This window comes from Oncorhynchus mykiss, chromosome 31 (genome assembly GCF_013265735.2).
Source record: "Oncorhynchus mykiss isolate Arlee chromosome 31, USDA_OmykA_1.1, whole genome shotgun sequence".
NCBI lineage: Eukaryota > Metazoa > Chordata > Actinopteri > Salmoniformes > Salmonidae > Oncorhynchus > Oncorhynchus mykiss.
This window is the reverse complement of record NC_050571.1, coordinates 41947421-41968401: the sequence shown is the minus strand read 5'-3', so window position 1 is coordinate 41968401 and position 20981 is coordinate 41947421. Positions and strand designations below refer to the sequence as shown.

Sequence of the window (20981 nt, the reverse complement as noted above, 5' to 3'; positions counted from 1 at the left end):
TCCACACTTATCTGCGAGGGCAGCTGTGTGGCATCAATTTTATCTCCATGCATTGGGGGTTCTCTTCTTTGTCTTTTTTCTCCTCCTCCTCCTCCTCTTCCATTAAGCTCTAGTTGTAGAATGTCTCCTTGTCAACCTGCATTTTCTCATTTGGAGCATCAATCCATTACAACTCGCTCAAGGGAGTCATCTGCACCTATGGGGGAGGTGAAGAGTGGAAGCACCATTGAGTGAATATGTCAAGGATAGAGAAAGAGTAGGAGTGGTAGATGAGTGAGGTCCTGACATAGCTTTTCACTTATTTCATCGCTTCAGGCTCTTCAGTGCATCAAAGGCAACTAATCAATTAATAAGGTTTGTAAGGAGAAAATCCTGTCAAAAGGATATTATGTTGCTGGGTACGAATGTGCATTACTCACTCACCTAATGCAAAAGGAATGGCCACGCAAGGCTTCACATGCCTCAAAGTCTGTTTCGTGACATCTAAGGAGGAGTTGGTGAATGCGAAATGCCTCTAAAATGGCATGGGTGACCCACTCCTGCAAATGAAAAGGGCTCTGCCATTAGAAATGGGCACTTTGGCTGGAGCAGTCCCAAAAGACTGGTTTGCTTTGCAAGCTTGAGGTGTATCTACCGCCCGTCGCCCTATACTGGTGGGCCTTCCTCATTTATTTCCTCAAATGAGTCAATCAAAATATCAACAAACAAAAAAATGTCACAGAGCACTTATAACGAGAGCAGCACCTGCCTGAAATGCTTAATTGTGACTAGAGTGAGCCTGAACAGAAACTATGAATTTCCATCGTGATAGACATAAGTCATCACTCTCTGCACTGGCATGCCATTTTCAAGAAAGGCTTCCAGACGATATTCAGATCACTTTATACATTTTAATGAATTATGGTAAGACAAAAGATAATTTAAAAAAATGGATAATTGCAATATGCTGGGATGCTGTCATGCTCATTAATTTACAACAATGCGCACACACATGTTTACAACACACATTTCATTTGATGGTAATTTTGAGGAGTGTTATCAAAGACGACTTTCTTTCTCATACTATACATTCAGGAAAAACAAGGAAACAAAGTGGAGAACATTTAATAGTTTAATAATAAGCTGCTGTATACATTCAGTGATTATTCAGATTTTCATGATGCCAGAAGCCATGGGTGAGACCAGCAAAAAACATTCAGCTACAAGATCTATTTCGTTGTATGCAAATGTGTCCTTTTTTCATTTACAATTGTCCATGTTGTACATGGGTTAACTGCAAAGCATCTGAAAACTGCATCGCTGATTTGCAAGACCTTGATTTCCTCCAAAACATACAATTCCACCAAATCTGTTTGGTTGTGATTGTAAGATTTGACTTGTTGTTCTTAATTATATTTTCAAACTCAATTCCAATGAGATGGTACCTGATGACACAACAGTTGAGCATTCCTTCATCCTTAGTCTCTTACTTGAAGTGTCAACAGGGCTCTCACCAGTGCTGAGGTGAGGAATTTACGGAGGGGTAACTTCGTCCAAAAACAGACACACAGAAATAGTTGGAATCATCTCAATAGCTGAAAAAAAAAGATCTTAAACCTCTTCATCTCACTTAAATAAATTAAGCAATCTTAAAGGTTTTGTTTGTGTCCTTTTTGGTTTATTTTGCTATCTCATTCTAAGCTCAACTGGCACACTACTGTTGCTGCTGAAATTGCTTTTTTTGTTTTTACATTTTCTATTTGCCCACACAGAAACTTCATGGCACGAGAACTGACCAATAAGAAACTCTTTACAACAAGGTAGACTGCAAGTCAACAGTTGCCAGGGGTAACACAGTAAACAAAATAATCCAAGTTTAATGAAAAGAAAATTATAATAATCATGATCAATAAAAAAGCTAAAATAAATGAATCAACAAAAGCCAGTTAATTTCAAGTTTAACTTACTGATAAAATAACTAAAATAACTACACAGCATTAAATATTCTCATTATACATTTTTAAATTATTTATAAAATATATTTTGGCATATGTTTTTTTATTTTTGTGTTTGTGTAAGAAACGCTACTGTAGCTTCAGTTGAACACCAATGTTTATTATTATTATTTTTTACTCTTGAAACAAAACATTAAAGGGATTGTCACATAACAACAGGTTATTAAAAATGATACTAGTATACCCTATACAGAGTTTCACATAGCAAGACGTGAGTGACGATCCCTCTATTCTAGCCCCATAGTCAAAACTCAGAAAAAGTACAAGACCAGAGCACAAAGTTTCTAATTGTGCTCCACTGGCTACAATCAAGATTGGGCACAGGAGATTTCTACAGCAATGTTTTTTTCCCCCTCTTCCATACATCTCGGTCGTGACGGAAGGAATCGGTCTGTCCCGAGTCCCAGTGTTTGGAGTGCCTGGGCAGATAACGAGTTCATTTAGCTCCATCAGTGATAAGCCATAAATACTGTTCCCTCCCTTCCATTCCTTTCTCCGTCTTTACTACTGAGCACTGTTCAAGACGCGCATGGAGGCAATTGTTCAAAGAAGATGTATGTCTGTCTGGTGCCATCTGTTAAACTGTGGTGAGCTCACTCTACAAAGGAAACAACAAGTTGATTTGACAGCCGAGCCAAACTGCAAACCAAAGAAGGCAATCTCAGTTAGTGATACAAAAAAAGTTCAAAAGGCATAACTGTACTTTTATATCTGTCAGTGTAGGTGTCCAATCCACAAAAATCCGAACGGTGCCAGCCTCGGGCGGGGAAAGAGGCCGAATCCGGCCAAAGGGGCACGATTGGGCGAGTCACACAGTCAACAGTAACCTGCCTGTCCACTGGCTACAGACGGGGTGAGCAGCAAACAAACGGAAAAGCAAACAAGAAAAGTACTGCGACTACAACAAAGCCACATCCAAGGCCTTCACTTTGATTGAGGAACACAACACAAAGCTCAGCATATTCCAGTACGGTTCCATATCTGGGCTGTCAGACCTGGTCGTTAGGTACTGTATACTATGCTCAAGGTGTCTCTTTCTTTCTTTCTTTCCTCGGCTTGAGTTTCTCCTGCGTACACACAGCTATGGCGGAGTGTGTGTATGTGTATATATATGTATATATATATATGTATGTATGTATGTGTGTGTGTGTGTGTGTGTGTGTGTGTAGACTCCCCTGAGGCCCGTTAGAGCACAATGTCCTTCAGGCGCTTGCTGCTGGGAGACTCCTTCTCAAGATGGACGCTGTCGTGGAGGAGCGTGTTGATCTCCCGGACGGCCGGCTCGCTGTCCTTTCCCTCGGGCTGTCGCAGCATGCTGTGGTTGGCGATGCGCTCAGCGTCGCGACACTTGAGCGTGTTGTAGCCGGCTGGCGCCTTGGCCAGCGGGCTTTTCAGGTGCACAGGGGAGGTGATGGGGCTGGCTGCCTCGCGCCCGTTGCCTGCCTCGCGCACGGCGCCGCCGTTGGCCTTGGGGCTGTATGCCTGTGACTCCATCATTGTCCGCTTGTTGCCCTTTAGCTCGCCCCGCTCTGGGTCCTCTGGGCCGTCCTTGCCGAAGGTGGCAAAAGTCCGTTTGATGGTGCCGGTGCCGCAGTCCTCGTAGTGGGGCACATCCACGGTGGTGGCCTCGATGGACAGGGCAATGACGTTATTACGTGGGTGGCCATGCTCAGGAGACTTGCCACGGGCTGGGCCGGGCACACGGGGCATCCAGCAGCGGTCCGAATGGCCCAGGATGCGACACTCATCCTGGCAGTGGAAGCCTTCGCTTGAGTCTGCAGAGAGGGGGAAGAAGGCGGGGGGGGAGGGGAGAGGGAAATCATTAGGTTTGTCTGTTGAACTGGCCTATTTTCCAGCGCTTTTAACTCATTCACGCTTTGCTTTCATGGATTTCACCATGGTTTGTTTCTGGTACTTTCATCTTATTGAAAGGTGTCAGAAATGTGAAAAAAACGAAGAAAAGTTTGTGGCAGCCTCAGTTTATATTTTTCGTGGGTAATTTGCTTTCTCTTTCATGTATGGCGTTTCTGCCATCTACACAAGACTCTTCTCCTGCTGCCTTGCCGTTGCTTCCAGACGACTCGAGATCTGCACGTTTGAGGCACTTTTAATGCGCCAATTAAAGGACGTATTATTAAATCAAAAGTCCATTTCCAGATCATGCACCATCAGGTTTTCTATAGCAACACTTGATGAATGCCAGGGTTTAAAAAGTGCAATCAGATATTCCCACTAAGAGAGACAGCAGCCACGTTGCCATATTGTTGCCTAGTTCATCTAGCCCAGTCTCTGTCATCTGGCACCGAGTTATAAATATATAATGATGTTTAAATGCTGAAAATAATATTTGGCTGAGTCTGCATAACTACATATCCTTTGTGTCGAAGGGAAGGGCTTTCAAGACGATTTTTGTATCATTATAAAAACAATAAAAGAGCCAAGCGCTCTAGTTTTGAGCTGTCGTCCTCTTTTTCTGTCTTTTTGTTATCTAAGTGAAAATTGTCTGTCATTTTGACATTCCCTTTTTTAAGATGTTTTTTTATTTATTTTATCCATATGCCAGTCGAGTGAGTTCTTGATGCTGAGGCCTTTTGAATCCATACATTCATTATTGGCCATCTGGACAAATAACCTAACAAGGGTACATGCAGGATGCCCTCGTGTTTACGAATACTATAAAAGAGTGTGAGCCTCTCACCAAATCACACACCCATCACTAAGCAGGCAAAGGATGGCTTTATACTGACATATTGAACGCAAGTGAAGGGCAAGTTCTGTTATGAGAATGAAAAGGATGTTTGTGGATATGTAGCATCTCACTACAATCGCACTCGTGAAAAAAGACTGAATAACATCTACAGTAGAGAAACCATGTTAATGCCCAAATATACACAGTCATTAATCTTAACCATTCAGTATGCCACTGCTGTGCCTCCGAGCTCTCTCTGTTGGCCTCAGCCTTGTAAAAGAAACTGACACGCAGATGTTCAGTGACCACATTTCTAAGCCTCCCGATTGGTCCTCGCCTCCTAAGGGCAAGGGGCCCTCCTCCCACACGAGAGGCCCAAGGTGACAAGAAGGGATTCTGGGTAGAAATTGCAGCGAGCCACACATTTACATATCACCTATTTAAAATCACTAATTACTGTTTCCTTCCCCTCTTTTCTGCACTCTGAGGAACACCTCTGCTTTGGGCGATCAGATCGATATTTAAAGATCGCGTTCCAGGGGCAAGGCTGCCGGAACTGTCTCCCTCTTAAACTGTGATCCTATGAGATTGAAAGATGACTGAATGGCTGGCTAACTGGCTGGCTAGGTTCATGGGCCATTTAAACCATGCTATGGCTGATCTCAGTGGAGGATTAAGTGGGTTTGCTCAAGGCCAGGGACACTGGAGCTCAAGAGGCCAAGCGGGCAGCCATGACCATGGGTGACCGACGTCAATTCCATCATGAATGTTTCATGGAAGTGCTGAAGGATTACCTTGAGCTTTGCAGTGTGTGTGTGTGTGTGTGTGTGTGTGTGTGTGTGTGTGTGTGTGTGTGTGTGTGTGTGTGTGTGTGTGTGTGTGTGTGTGTGTGGGGGGGGGGTTGTGTACCCTGACGCATATTGCCTGTGTCTGCAATATGCACACAGACACACCCTCTCTCCTTCCCTCTATTCACACGCTTGTCCATACACACTCCCGCCTACACACTCTGATTTGCACAGGGGAACATGGCGAAATTAAAATGGAATAGAAAATAAAGCTCTGGATCAACTAGAGTAAGTAATTACCAGGGCCTGTGAACACACACAAATCACCTGAAGTCAATGTTATCACCATGGAAACGAGTGGTTGAGCTTTACCATTATCCATACTGCTCTCTGTGGCAGAGACTGGCTGTAGAGCACCTGGCATATTGTACAATCCCAATCTCCCCTTCAGAACTTTTGCTCTCCTATGAGGATCTTCCTCCTTTTCCAGGGAAGCTAGATTTGACTGAAAGATCTCAGAACACAAAGAAGACCTATTTAAAGCCTATGCTTTATACTGAGCCATCCATGCAACATGCAGTGAATATACCCTTTCTCACCCACTTCCTTTAGGGGACCTCCGGAGAGAGAGAGCGGTTCTGAAAGCCTGAGCGCTATTAACGAAACTTTCACATCCTGACTCCGCTTAGAGGTTCACAACACAAGCAGATGTCATTCTCAACGGTTCCCCCCCAAAGACGACAAAACAACATTGAAAATAAAGAAAAATTAAGATGTACGACGGGTCTTCGGTCGACCCCTGACAAAGCCGAATCTCTTGGGGTGGGGGGGGGGGGATCTAAAGAAGCTAAATCTAATGCTCACAAATGAAGCAATTAAATGCTCTTTATAGCCGGATCTGAAACACCACAAGCTGAGAGGAAGAGCAAGAAGGAGGCACCCTCCTGCTGTGAATGCCTATTGAAAGTCATCAGGAAAATAAGCTTGCCAATCAGTTCCATGAAAAAAACTTAGAGTACAGACAGAGCCGTTCGTTCTATATCATTTCCTATCTAGGATTTAATACCTATTAATTACTGAGGGCACTCCGTCGGGAGTCGGAAGCTCGCCTGTGTTTTTCAGTCATTCCAGATTTGAAATAGAAATCGAGTTAAATGGAGAGAAGGGGGAAAAATAAATCACAACGATCCAAGTCCCTCAGTACTGCTGACAATTCAGAAATGTTGTGCCTTTAATTCAGCATTGGGGCGTCAACAGAATAGCAAAGGCTTTGGGGAGCACTTTAAATATGTATGCCCTTATAAACGTAACACATAGTGTAGGCGAAGAATACATATTGGCACTTCAAATGCAAAAGCATAGAACAACATTGGTTTTACATCAGCATGAAGAAGGGAGCCCACCTGTTTCCCCCTCGCTCCTGCTTTCTCTGCTGTATTCATTCACTTGGAGCTCCGCTTATTCTGCCACCTCACTTTCTGCCCCCTTCCTCATTCACAGGAATGTGCCAGAACCTTAGGTCACGGCAGATAGGAAGTCAGCGGGTAGCTCTTTGAGCCTCTCACAGCCATCCCTCAGTGTACCGTTGCTAGCAGACCTTTAATGATCCACCCTAGTTGATCACCTGGAGGTGCTATTTGTTTGTGGCTAATGTAGCAAAAGTGAGAGAGTCGGCTAAACTAGTAGATGGTTGAGGATGAAATCTCCTCACAGTGAGCACAAAAAGGGAAGTATTTTGCTCATGTGTAGAAAAGACTCTACCCCCATAACTCGCGCCAGAAATCTGTTGCCTTGTTTGGCAGGGAAATGTGCTTTCACTTGGAAAACAAACACTGTTTTCCATCTAAAAAGTGCCACAAGCGAACCTCCAGGTAATCCTATAAAATGAGGGGGAAGAAGGCAGAGTAATGTCTTAACGAATAAGGCGGCTTTGACTAGAAAGCCAGGGGTGACTCGCTGCAGGCCCAAATTCTGGAGACGACTCACACTCGGTTTCTATTGGGGGGCTTAATTGCAGCCATGGGGCTGTGAGATTCTCTGTATGACATCGTTCAGTCAGTTTGGGTTCTCTGAACTATGAACCCTAAAAAATGATTTAGAGCAGTAAGACTCTTTAAAAAGTAGTATTAGAAAAAGGTGGATGAGGATATATTCTTAAAGATAATTGTATATAGTCATATACCCTATGGTTAGGACCATGTACCATTTTATTCCACTTTATTTAGCAACGATTAGTGCTATTGATAATGATTATGATAGCACAATAATACCGTAACAACACTGTGCTGCCCCAAAATAAAGAAACTTGTCAGACGATACCATGTTGAGATCATTCATCAGACGCTACACTGGGAAAAACATGATTTGGAGAGATTTTCAACTTTTCATTTATTTATTTTCATTTACTGCCCCAAAAGCTTTACTTGTCTACTGTAACTCTGTTTGTTGTTTCACCCCCACCCCCCGTCATCTTCGGTATTGGTCTATGTATCCAATGGCTGAAACAATGAATTTACAGCTTGTTTGTGTGAGAAGAAAAAGTGATTGGCTCTGGGAGAACGAAAGACCAAACTGTTATGGCTGATATTCTGTTTTGTCTCTTTCACTTCGAGAGGTGCTGCCTGTAGCTGACTGGTACGAAATCTGAACAGTTATCCAGCCACTGACCCCTTTAACCTTTTACTGCAGTGGGCTAAATCAAGGTAACACAGTGTGATTCTTTGTAGTCTTAAACAAATCTACTTTGAAACAAAGTATACACCTCACACACATGGTTATGGGCTTAAAGAAGAAGTCACCTGTACCATGTCAGATATAGAGTTGAAATGTATTCCATTTTGCGTTTATATCCCAATATTACACTATATACATCACAGAAGATTGAAATATGACATAGACATAGACATATTAATGATGAAATTGTGAAAAAAATATTGATAACATTCCACCCATGAGGCCAAAGAGGGGGCTTATGGTCATTGACTGCAGGAAAAGGCTACGGACAAGGCTGTTGGCAGGCCGCCTCTCCTCCTCCATGTCTGTCTGTCATCACTCCTCATGCACCACAACAAAGTCCACACGTTGCTGCACTTGAGGTGCCAGTCCCTATCTGTGACAGTGGAATTGCTGTTTTGTAATTGCTCTCCATATTAATTTTCCATTCTACCAGCCAGAGACTAAATTACCAAGATTACATCTAATTTGTCCCACAGTCTCTCAATGCTCAACTGCTGATGCAGAAGCTCCCTCAGCAGAAAAATCTGAGAGAGACATTTCAGAAATGGGGAATTTAGTGTCTGTGTGGTTGCTTGGTGCTAGAGCTAAGTTGAATTCTCAGGCAACCCTGGACTCTGCTGAAAACCTGGGTTGTGTATATTAGGCACCAAGTGAAAGAAAGGGGACTGAAACAGGGAGGCACTACCTTTAACAATAATATATGCAAATTTTTCATTTTCCATTTGCAAAATGTTTAAACCCTGTGCCCCAATGAACACAACCCTGATTAACTTGGTCATGGCTTACCCAGACACAGTGGGTCAGGGGCTTTACAGTCTGGTCATGCTTTAGCTAGCTCTAGGGCTAATGCTATTTGCCATCCACTATTACTGGGCTTGAGCGGGGCCTGCCAGTGAGGCAGCCTCCTCCACTACTACCCACCAGGGAGAGTCCAAGCGCTGCTGTCATCCCAGCCAGCCAATTCAGTCGGCCGGTGCCATTAATCAGCCGTGAGCCCTGGTTCCTGCGGGAGTGCAAGATGGAGTGTGATGGTCTTGTTTTTACAAACATTGGAGGGGCATCCTTACCGTGCCGTGCAAGCCCATCATTCTCCCAGCACCGCCACGGCAGCCGAGGCCTTTCCCTTCTCTCCATCCACTGCCTCCTACTCCCAACAGCATCTGGTTCACTCAACCCCCTTCCTCCTCCCAACCGCGAGTCTATCCCTCCTCCCCATCCACTGTTCTCCCTCCCTCTTCCTTCGTCTCAACTTGTCTCTTGTCTTCCCTCGTCTTACATAAAGCACATCACTTTTATTAAATCTACCTCTTTTTTTGGTGTCGTTATCCGACCCCTCCAGACTTCCTTCTCCTCTCTTCCTCTCATCCTCTTTACCGTCAGTCAGATTATTAATTATGGAGGAAATTAGAGTCGCTGGGAAGCCGTGTTAAGACTGTCATACGGATGGGGAACTGAGAGAGCGGGGGGCCCTAAGCTGCCTCCATTTCGGAGCATTAGTACCAGTAAATTTATCAGGGAAGTGATTTGCTATCTAGTCCATCGAGCGGCCGGGTGTGTGTCTGACAGGCCAGTCTCTTCCGTGAAGGCCCCGGCTGTGTGATTAGTTGGCGGCTAACGTAAACTGACATGTTATCTTATATCTCTGGTCAACACCACCAACCACTACCCTTACAGCCTGTTTATTTTACAAGTACCTCTTTCATTAATTATTTTAAAAGCTAAACTATAAATCATGCCAAATTCCAGAGAACGTTCTCCTTCTCCTCCTCCCAAGTCTCTGTTTTACTGCCCCATCAACTCCTGGCGTGTGTGCATTCCATCGCAGGTTCCTCTTTTTTTAAAGAATGAATCTCCAAACTGGTGTTGACAAACAATGCAATGGCTTCTAAATTGGTACAAACACCATATGTTTAACAGCTGTGTAACTGCGACGGGGAGAAGAAAATATATATAATATATTTTCCTATGTTGTTTTCATAAATCACTTTGACCAAAACGCTGCAGTAGGCAGCGATGACAAAGGCAGAAGTGGTGAGCCAATGGACTGCTTTATATAGTGGTAACGAACATGAGCTGGTTGTCATTATGAAATACGCCCAAGTGGGCTGGCGGGATGTTTTTTCCAAGTGCCCTGACAGGCGACTAATTCTATTTTGCTGGGAGGCACCTTTCCGCACCCTATCCAACAGTGGCTCTATATAGGAGATATAACCATCAATGGCAACTAGAGGTCACAGAAGCCTGGTTAAAGGTTCTAAAAATGCCATCACTGGCTCCAGGGGCTCAGCCTTTACTGGGAACATGGCATAGGGAGATAGAGAATGCTCAGAGGGGCAGATTTTAAAGTGATCATGACTGATCTTGTGTGAGCTACTGGGATGTAGGATGTAGGCAACTTGGATCACAGCGTAATAATTCCAGGGGTGGTTGGGGTCGGCTCACGCCCAAGACTCTAATTTGACGACAGCCTGACACACACACACACACACACACACACACACACACACACACACACACACACACACACACACACACACACACACACACACACACAGCCAGCTCAGGCCAACATATCAACAAGAGTAGGATCTGTACTGCATCCTAGGCGACCGGCTAATTAGATGAAGGATACCATTCTAGGGGTGCTGCTCACCCTATTGGCAGACCCTCAAATTAACCTGTCTCATTGCAGGGCCACAACAACAACAGTGGCACGCACCCCCAGAACACTCAATCCCCATTTTCTCCACAGTCCCAATCCCTGACCTGCCATTGGCTCTCTCATTTCCTCTTTTTGTAATGGCATCTTTAAATACATTGTAACAAATGCTGCATTTCTGCTGTGTTTAAGCTTGACCGAGCTAGCGAGCTAATTTGCTTCTGCAAAAACCCTTGAGTCTGGGAAAGGGATCGAGGAGGGACAAACGCAGACAGTAAATTACATCTGTGATAGGGGGACAGGGACGAGCTGGGCTTTTGGGGTTGAGGGATGGAGAGGGGGGAGTAGGCAGAGGCAGGAAGACGCAAGTCCCTTTGACGAGGTAAGCAGGATATAATCATCGCTGAGGCTTTCTACCCATCTCCAGGGAAGCAGTCTTAGCTAAGGAGTCCCTTATGGGACAGTTCTCAAATGAGTCTATTTGTGGAATTTGTAGAATCAGAGTTGGAGTCTGAGAATATTAGAAGAGTAGCAAGGGTAAAAGATGCTCTACCTCGCTTTAACAGCTGGGTGCTCTGCCATATATGACAATAAGGTTTCTTCAAAAAAGCCACCCCACTCTCACCCCAGTGCTACCATAGACCAACTTCCCTTACATTTTGTATTTTTATTTCCAAGTGTGGTGTTTTATTCACTCAGGAAACACAACACAATAGCTCAGTTCCCATCTGACCACGAACCCACCTGGACATCCGGCAGCCTGAGTTCAACAAATCAATGCGTCTTCCTCTAAACAGCTGGGCCCAGCATGCCGAGACATTGAATATACTAACATCGCTAGACTCCATGGCATTCCCTACATAGTGTACTACTTTTGACCAGAGCTCTATGGCTCGGTCTATGAGCCATGGTCAAACGTAGTGCACTAAATAGGGAATAGGGTGCGATTTGGCACTCAGGCCATCTCTGTCTCTACCCAGTGAGACTCGGCACTGCTTGAACAGAGGCCCCCTTACATAATTAATGTAATGTGCCTTCTCATTCAGTCATGTTCACTCTGTGTCTGCTGGGACTATGTGTTTTATATTCCGTTTTATCTCCCAGCAGAAAAGACGCCAGAGCATTCATTCTCTCCCTCCCCCTCTCTCTCTGTTCCCTCTTTCTTCCCTGTATCTCACTCTCTTTCTCACCCTTCCCTCTTTCTTCCTGTTATTATTTCTTTCATTGTCCTCCATTTCTTTCACGTCCCTTTTTCTTCATGCTCGCTTGAACAATCTATGGAAGTAGAACCATGTGGGTGAGGTTGGTTGTGCATGTAGGAACACAGTGAAGCAGGGGATGGCCCCCCTGGGGAGAGCCTAGCGGTCCAGTAGAAAGGCTTGATAAGAGGCCTGGCGCAGGTCACCGGAGCAACCCCTAGCCAAAGTAAAGTGCAGGTGACGCATTGAGGCTAATGTTGCACAGGGGCTTGTTGTGATTTTCTCCAGTCACAAAAAGGCCATTTTTGTTTGGTGTCTGGGGGCCTGCTGTTTCTCTCAGAGGGTCTCCATTATTCACAGCTGAGAGGGCGCTGGCTGTGATGGCACTTAATAGCACTGAGTCCGAGCCCATCTCCACACCACTCTGTTTCTCTAGCCATTGCCTCTACGACGGAGAGGGGATTGTCAGCAGTACAGCAATCCCAGAGAACTGCGGTGGGCATGTATCACCCACAGCAGACAGAGTGGTTGAAGAAAAGAAAACCAGTGAAGTAAGAAAGGAAGAGGGAACCAACAGTTATGTATTTTCTCGACTATGGCATAAGGTAGATGGTGGGGAGGAGGGGTGGGGGCTCCTTACTGGATGCTTTGTGTATCGTACATTGGGTACGGTTACATGCACACAATAAAACGATTATTAAACTAGTTTGGTTTACATGTGCAAGAAGATATGCAAGAAGATTTGCCTAATAATCCTGTTTACATGGGCAGATCTAAAATCAGGCAACTTGATGGGACTTTGATAAATGCAGAAAATTGCCAATCAAAATAAACTTTCTACCACAGCGACCATGTTATTTTTGGGAAGACTAGTTTGATTCTGGGTTTGGACATATAAAGTTTATTGTGAAACTATTTCTATGATGAACACTTTACTCAAGCAAAAGAGGTATCCTTTGGCTGGGGCTAGCACATGTGCTAGATGAAATACACAGCTAGAACTGTGATTAAGGTGTTTACATGTCCTAATAATTTGGAAGATCAGAAATCCAGGTGTTTTAATCGGTGTATGCTTACTTCGATTGTGACTTTACTCCGATTAAGCTAAACAGAGTAAGTTATTTACATGACTAATGCCATACTCTTCCTACTGCCATAATCAGTTTAATATTGAATTATTAGTGTGCATGTAAACATACTCATTATGATTAAATGGCCTATATGTGGCAAAGAAGCATGCGCTTAGCTTGGCACGCTGCCACCCCCTATGCAACTTAGAATGCCCCATTTAGGGATGGGGCCACACACACGCACAACAAGGTTTGTTGCATGGGGGTTGGGTTAGGATAGGCCCATTCATATCCTCAAGGAAACCCATGTCATTAAACTCATAATCGTGTGTGGTGGGATATTAAATTAGACGTCACCTGTGAGTGCTGAATGATATCAGTGTCATCTGAGACTTAATTTGAGAATTAAGTTGTTTAAGATCTCTTTGTGATGCTAATGAGAGCCAAACTAGGAGAAGGTGTCCGTCCCAAATGGCACCATATTCTCTACATAGCGCTCTACTTTTGACCAGAGCACTATGGGCATTGGTCAAAAGTAGTGCACTTATATGGGCAATAGGGTGCCATTTGAGACGCAGCCAAGGAAACACAGGATTCCCATTATGGTCATATGTGTCAGTCTTCTCCAGGCCATATTAATAAGGGGCTTAAGTCCCCTATATACGGCGGCTCTTGTTCGTTGTCTGGGGTATGGCGATCAGTCTCTCTGCTGTCTATGTGCAGTCTGGCTCAGAGATTTAATGGGGAATGCATGAGAACAGGACGGTGCATCATAAAAAAAAGCAATTTTGTGGGTTTCCTGTCTGCCATTAAACTTAACAGCCAACCTCTCCCATTACTTTTTATCCTCCTTTTTTAAAGGGGTGGAAGGGTGGAAGACGAGTAAGGGCTGAAAAATCATAATTGGCTCACCAAGGAGAATTAACTGATTAAATGGAATGTCTTCCTTTCCAAGGGATAGCTATTTGATTGGCATACCTTGAACATTCTTGGGATTTTTGTTTTCTTAGTTTTCTCATGGAGGAATGGAGGTTGCGTGCATTCAGAGTGGACAAATGGATCTTGATTGGAGAGAGGGAGGCATGTGCAAATGTTGGTCTGGGCTGTGTGTGTGTGTGGTGGAGGTGGAGTCATCAGTTTCAGCAGGCCACTAGTTTATCAGTAGCGGCCAGAGGCCTTCTGGCAAGGTTGGGGAGGTGAGGGGGGTTACAGGTGTCCACAGGCCATTTTCTGATCCCCTCCCTCTGTCTGTCCCTTTAATCTTTCATCAATAGCTATTAATCTGGACCCCAGCTGGCCAACAGGCTTGCTATAGCTGCGGTCATTCTGTACCAAGGGAAAGTCCCTCCCAACTCCCTCTACCTACATTTTTTCATCCTGTTTAATTTAAATACTGTGAGCTTATCCGGCCGAGGTCATCATTGGGGACAACCAAGTGGACTTCAGACACTAATCAATGAGGCTAAGAGGGAGAAAATAGGTTTGTTTCAGTTTCCTCAACCTGTGGCCCCTACAAAGGAGATAAGCGAAAACACCACCTGCTATTATGCATGTTTTATAGGTGGGTTGGCTGGGCTGGTGTGCTAGTATTTCTTCATTGAAAAATGGGGTCTGCTTTCCAAATGTTTGAATGTTTAAAGAATAAATAGTTTGCTGCTGAATATACATGAAGCAGAGTGAGAGATAAAGGAAATGCCAGCTGCCCAGGGTAGTAACCTTTTGTAACCACCTTAATTACCATAGAAGGAGAAGGAAGTGGCTTCTACAACAAATTCCATATATTTTAAATACACTAAGTGTACAAAACAATAAGAACACCTTCCTAATAATTAGATAAACAGAAAAGCCTCAATTTGTCTGGGCATGGACTCTACAAGGTGTCGAAAGCATTCCACAGGGATGCTGGATGATTTTGACGCCAATGCTTCCCACAGTTGAGTCAAGTTGGACCATTCTTGATACACACGGGAAGCACAAGAGAAGGTGAGACTGAGGGATATCTCACACAGTTAGAGGAGGAGAAAAGCTTTCTCCTATCTGTCAGGAAGTGTGAGACCCAGTTAAAAGCAGAGATGCACACATTGCAGCAGTGGAGAGATGTGCCTCTCTCTCGCTCCCTCTCCCTCTTTTCTCTTCTCCTCCCCTGCTGCAGTGATAAATGTCTCTTTGTATTCTGGACAGAAAACTGCAGGGCTACAATGTACTTGTCAGTAGACAGCTCATTTTCTCTCCCTTAAACAGAGCACAGTATATGCTTAATCTTTCCCTTTGGTGTAGGCAGGAAATAAAACAAACGCCTATTGCCAAGGACTGGAATGCCCAGAAAATCGAACCCCATTCATTGCGTGTGTGTGTGCATGTGCATGTGTGGTGTGCGCATGTAAGTGTGTATGTATCCGTGCGTAAGCATATTATGGGCTTGCCTGTATGCACACATGAGTGTGTGCATGCATGTCTGTGTGAGAGAGTAGCATATTAAATCAGTGTTGCGACTGCATGGCTGTTCATATCTTTGTGCCTCTATAGCCTATTGAGACGTTCTGACTGTAGTACTGTAAAGTATTCCTACATGGGAGTCTACAGTGTAGCAAATAGAGTTGATTAGAGCTGGCTCATTGCAGGCTAGCTGCCAGGCTTGGCCCGGTCTAGACCGAGCGCATACAAGCTCGTGTCTGATACCCAGGGATCCCTGTAATACGAGGCCCAGCTTTGCTTTGGCAGCAACGCACGCACATACACACGCATACGCAAGCAAGCAAGCACACACATATACACACACACAGCCTCTCCCAGAGATATTTGTCCTGTCTGCTCAGTTATTGCCACACACACAGCCTCTCCCAGAGATATCTGTCCTGTCTGCTCAGTTATTGCCACACACACAGGTCCCACCATTATAGTTCCAAATCATCATCCTCAATTCAAAAATAAAATTCTCTGTGTCATTCTAAAATGGGATTATATGGTATTTCAATCAAGCCAATATACACCGAGTGTACAAAACATTAAGGACATGACAGACTGACCAGGTGAATCTCAGTGAAAGATATGATCCCTTATTGATGTCACTTGTTAAATCCACAATCAGTGTAGATCAAGGATGACCAACCGGTCGCCCCCCTTTTGTAGGCCCGCGGACCAATTTCAATCTGGGGGGAACTCAGTCGGGGTCTCAATTTACTGTTGAGAAATAGAATACATTAGGTGCAATTTATACATTTTTGTTGTGAAGTCACTTAATTAGCCCATGTCAGCTAAAAAAATGTATTGGTAAATTAGTCTAGCGGACAGGTATAGAAACTTGTAGTAAGCATGATCGAATTACCGATCGGGGTGGGGGCAATTGATGATCAGCTATCGCATAAAAAAAACTGCAAACAATTGCCTCCACCCTATGGAAAAAATGTGTAGACTCGCAGGAATTGAACATTAAAACCCCCAAAAGTATCTTTGCTGTCACGAGTGAAGCTGCTGAAATGTTTTGCTCGCAAGGTGTGTGTGTGTGTGTGTGTGTGTGTGTGTGTGTGTGTGTGTGTGTGTGTGTGTGTGTGTGTGTGTGTGTGTGTGTGTGTGTGTGTGTGTGTGGGGGGGGGGGGGGGGTATGGATGTGTGTACGCAGACCCATGATGCACTGTGTGGCCCCTCATGATAAGTTCAGTTCTTTTGTAGCCCCCAACCCCATCAAAGTTGCAAAGATGTAGATGAAGGGGAGGACACAGGTTAAAGAAGGATTTTTAAGCCTTGAGACAATTGAGACATGGATTGTGTATGTGTGCCTTTATGAGGGTGAATAGGCAAGGCAAAATATTTCAGTGCAAGGGGTATGGTAGTGCCTTTGAATGGGGTATGGCAGTAGGTGCCAGGAGCACTGGTTAGTGTCAAGAATTGCAATGCCGCAGTCTTTCACACTCAACAGCTTCCCACATGTATCAAGAATGGTCCACCGCCCAAAGGACACCCAGCCAATTTGACACAACTGTGGGAAACATTGGAGTCAACATGGGCCAGCATCCCTGTGGAACGCTTTCGCCACCTTGTAGAGTCAACGAATTGAGACTGTTCTGAGGACAAAGGGGGGAGATGCACATCGCAATATTAGGAAGGTGTTCTTAATGTTTTGTACATTGTATAATCATGCCATTTCCAATGTGTTTCGATTAGTGATCCAGGACAGAGCATCCAGTAGGGGTCTGGAATTTACCCCCAGACAGAGCAGAGATGGTCAGGTCATCTCTACTGGGCTCAGCCCCTGGTTCCAGTCTATGGTTTCCTGGCCATTATTTAGTGTCTGATTTAGACTACAGAGATCTAGCCTGCAGACCTCTAGCTATACCCCCTGAGCCTTGTTACCAGTGGAGACTGTGTTGGAATGGAAATGGCGCTTTGCCAAAGCAAGGACTCTGGAGGTACTAGGACAGGAGTAAGGGGGAAAGGGGAGTACCTAGTGCTGTCACAGGCTTCCACAGTCCAAAAACACAATCATTCCGAACCACAATAGCCTGCACAAGCGGTAGACTGCAGACAGCTAGCACGAGGCCAGGGATGGGGTACTCACATTTCAGTCTGTTTTCTCTTTCCTCCAAGCACAGTTATCTCCTCTCTCGCTTTATCGCTCTACCCTACTCTCTCTCTCTCATTAACCTTTGAACACACACACTCATTCGCTTGATCTAACACACAGACACAAACAGACACATACAAACACCAGCGTGCACATAGAAACAGGCAAACTCTCCCTCCAGACATATTGCCCTCTCTCTCTCACTCACACACACACACACACACACTCTCCTTTTCTCTTTTTCCCTCCCTATCAACTTGTCACATGACCTGTTCTTAATCTCTCCCCCTCTGTTCAGCACTGCCCTGATCCCCCCTGTGCCCTCCTCCATTGGCTACTAGCTGTGTGTTCGACAAACAATTGTGATTCTGCTTGGTTTCTGAGGAGATTATTAACACACCTAGCCTAGCATGCCTAGTAGCTACAGCGGGGTCATGAATAAGCAATGGGAAGAAGTATCCAAGAGCCGTATTTTCTCTCTTTCTCCCCCGCTCCCAATGAATGCAAGGGATTGTGTGGAAAATGAGCTGTCAGTGGAGGAGATACATCAGGCTCATTGGCGAAGCCCTAGGAAATAATGAAGGACTCCACCATTTCTCCCTCATACGTTCAATATGCTCCTATCCATGACAAGTGCAGGGGAGATAAGCAGTCATCCCTCTCGAGCTGATTAAATACATTAGGTTTATTGAGGAGGGCTGGAACGTTAGGGTAATGTAAAGCCGAAGGTTCAGGGGAAGTTGATACAACATTAGAGCGATGTCTTGTGAGTCACAGGATGGAGTGGAGGGGAGGCGGAGAGAAATATTTTGTGTGTGTGCGTGGTGCAGAGCGAGTAGCTATGTCAGGGGTATAGAAAGAGAGGAGAGGGCCTCAAGCCTGAGTGGAAGCCGTTATTCTTCCCAACGGAATCTGTAATTACCTACATGGCACACTGACTGACTGAGGGGCCTGCTTGAGGCATATACTGATAATAACACGAACGCACCAGGGCCTGGATTCCCAAAAGCATCTTAAGGTTAAGTTAATCGTTCGAACCTTCGTAGCAGCATCTGTAAATATCCAAGCTGTTTCCCAAAACCCTTGTTTTTAACAATGCACTTGAAAATGTTCGTAATCTAATGCCTGCCTCAGACCAATTTTAGAACAGCTACAGTAACTTCAGAAAGTATTCACACCCCTTGGCTTTTTTCACATTTTGTTGTGTTACAGCCTGAATTGTAAATTGATTTTAAATTGAGAATGCGTGTCACTGGCCTACACACAATACCCATAATGTCAAAGTGGAAAAATGTATTTGTGAAAATTTGACAAATTAATTTAAAATGAATAGCTGAAACGTCTTGAGTCAATAAGTATTCAACCCCTGTAAGGCAAGACTGAATATATTCAGGAGTAAAACTTGCTTAACAAGTCACATGATAAGCTACTGTACATGGACTCTGTGCAATAATTGTTTTTAACATGATTTTTGAGTGACTACCTCATCTCTGTACCCCACACATACAATTATCTGCAAAGTCCCTCAGTAGAGCAGTGAATTTGAAACACAGATTCAACCAAAAATACCAGGGAGGGGTAAAAATAAAGAAAGCAAACATTGAATATCCCCTTGAGCATGGTGAAGTTATTAATTACACTTTGGATGGTGTCAATACGCCCAGTCACTACAAAGATGCAGGCATCCTTCCTGTGATACAGGCGTCCAATGGTGACTTTAAAACAGTTACAGAGTTGAATGGCTGTGATAGGAGAAAACTGAGGATGGATCAACAACACTGTAGTTACTCCACAATACTATCCTAATTAACAGAGTGAAAAGAAGGAAACCTGTACAGAATAAAAATATTCCAAAACCTGTATCCTGTTTACGAGGCACTAAAGTCATCCTGCAAACAATGTGGCAAAGCAATTACATTTTTTTGTCCTGAATACAGTGTTATGTTTGGTACAAATCCAATACAAGACATTACTGAGTACCACTCTCCATATTTTCAAGCATAGTGGTGGTTGCATCGGGTTATGGATATATTTGTAATTGTTATGGACTGTAGTTTTTCAGGATAAAAAAGAAACATAATGGAGCTAAGCACAGGCAAAATTTTAGAGGAAAACCTGGATCAGTCTGCTTTCCACCAGACACTGGGAGATAAATGTAGGACAATCAGCAGGACAATAACCTAAAACACCAGACCAGACCTAAAACACCAGACCAAATCTTGCTTGCCAAGACAATATTGAATGTTCCTGAGTGGCCTATCTACAGTTTTGACTTGGCAAAAAACTATGGCAAGACTGTCTAACAATGATCAACAACCAACTTGACAGAGCTTGAACAATTTTTCAAAAGAATAATGTGCAAATATTGGATGTTCTTCTGACTTTCTTTCCTCTGACATTTATGTAATTCTAGTTTTTATATTAATTCAGTTGGCTTGTTGTCAGCCATTTTGTCTACAGTTTTTCAAAAAAGATACACAGACTAGGAAAATCAAAATGGACGTTCCCAATTCATGTCTATGTATGTTAATATAATAACAGACGACGGACTATGGGCGGGCATAAACAACTGCACGTTTTTGGAGTTTGATGTTTAATTCAATCAAATGTTAATATTTGGTTGAGCAGCCGTCGGATCCTCTGACACATTCATGGGGGTATTTTGCCTTCTGAGAAGGAGAGAGAGGACGAGAAAGAGGAGAGAAAAAAATACTCCTACCTGTCAGAGATTTTTTATTTTCCCTCGTCAAGTCTGCTTACTAGACTCTCAACTCCTCTCCCTCCCTCCCCTCTCTCAGGTTGTCAGCACAAACCCCGTTCCTGTTGCTGTCCTGATTCTGACACCTGTCAGCATTTTCATTAGTAGATCAGAGGAGTAGCAAACTCAAAATGTTCCCTGTGTTGAATTTAGGGCATGTTTTGCGGCATAAACACGCAACACTGCTTTACTGTTTCTTTAATTCAACAGGGGAATGGAAGTGCTTGACTGGCAGGAAGTTGACTTGGCAGATGAGGGTTTTGTGTGTTGAGATATATGGAGAGAGAGAGAGACTAGGAGAGCAGTGAAGTTAAGATGGGGGAAGCCTCGTGAAATCAATTAATTAATCAATTAAGAGCAGTTGGACCCTGGTGGATCTGTGCTCCATTGGCTGAGCTTCATTCCTGGGCTTCTGCTTCGGGAACACACCCACGAGGCGTGGATGGGATTAATGAGTGGAAAACCCCCTCAGGGGTGAAGGATATGGAATATGTGTGGAATGAGAGAGACTATTGCCCTGCGACTGC

At 44.2% G+C, this 20981-nt stretch overlaps 1 protein-coding gene across 7 annotated transcripts in view; it reads right to left on the bottom strand.

Moving 5' to 3' along the window:
• Positions 1-1098: 1098 nt before the first annotated feature.
• Positions 1099-20981, bottom strand: part of LOC110505190 (protocadherin-19) — a 76814-nt gene continuing 56931 nt past the window's right edge. For all 7 annotated transcript variants that reach the window (XM_021584230.2, XM_021584231.2, XM_021584235.2 and 4 more), the window contains exon 5: positions 1099-3769. In XM_021584230.2, the coding sequence (XP_021439905.2) occupies positions 3180-3769 (590 nt within the window). In that variant the 3' untranslated portion in view covers positions 1099-3179. The remainder of the gene's footprint in view (positions 3770-20981) is intronic.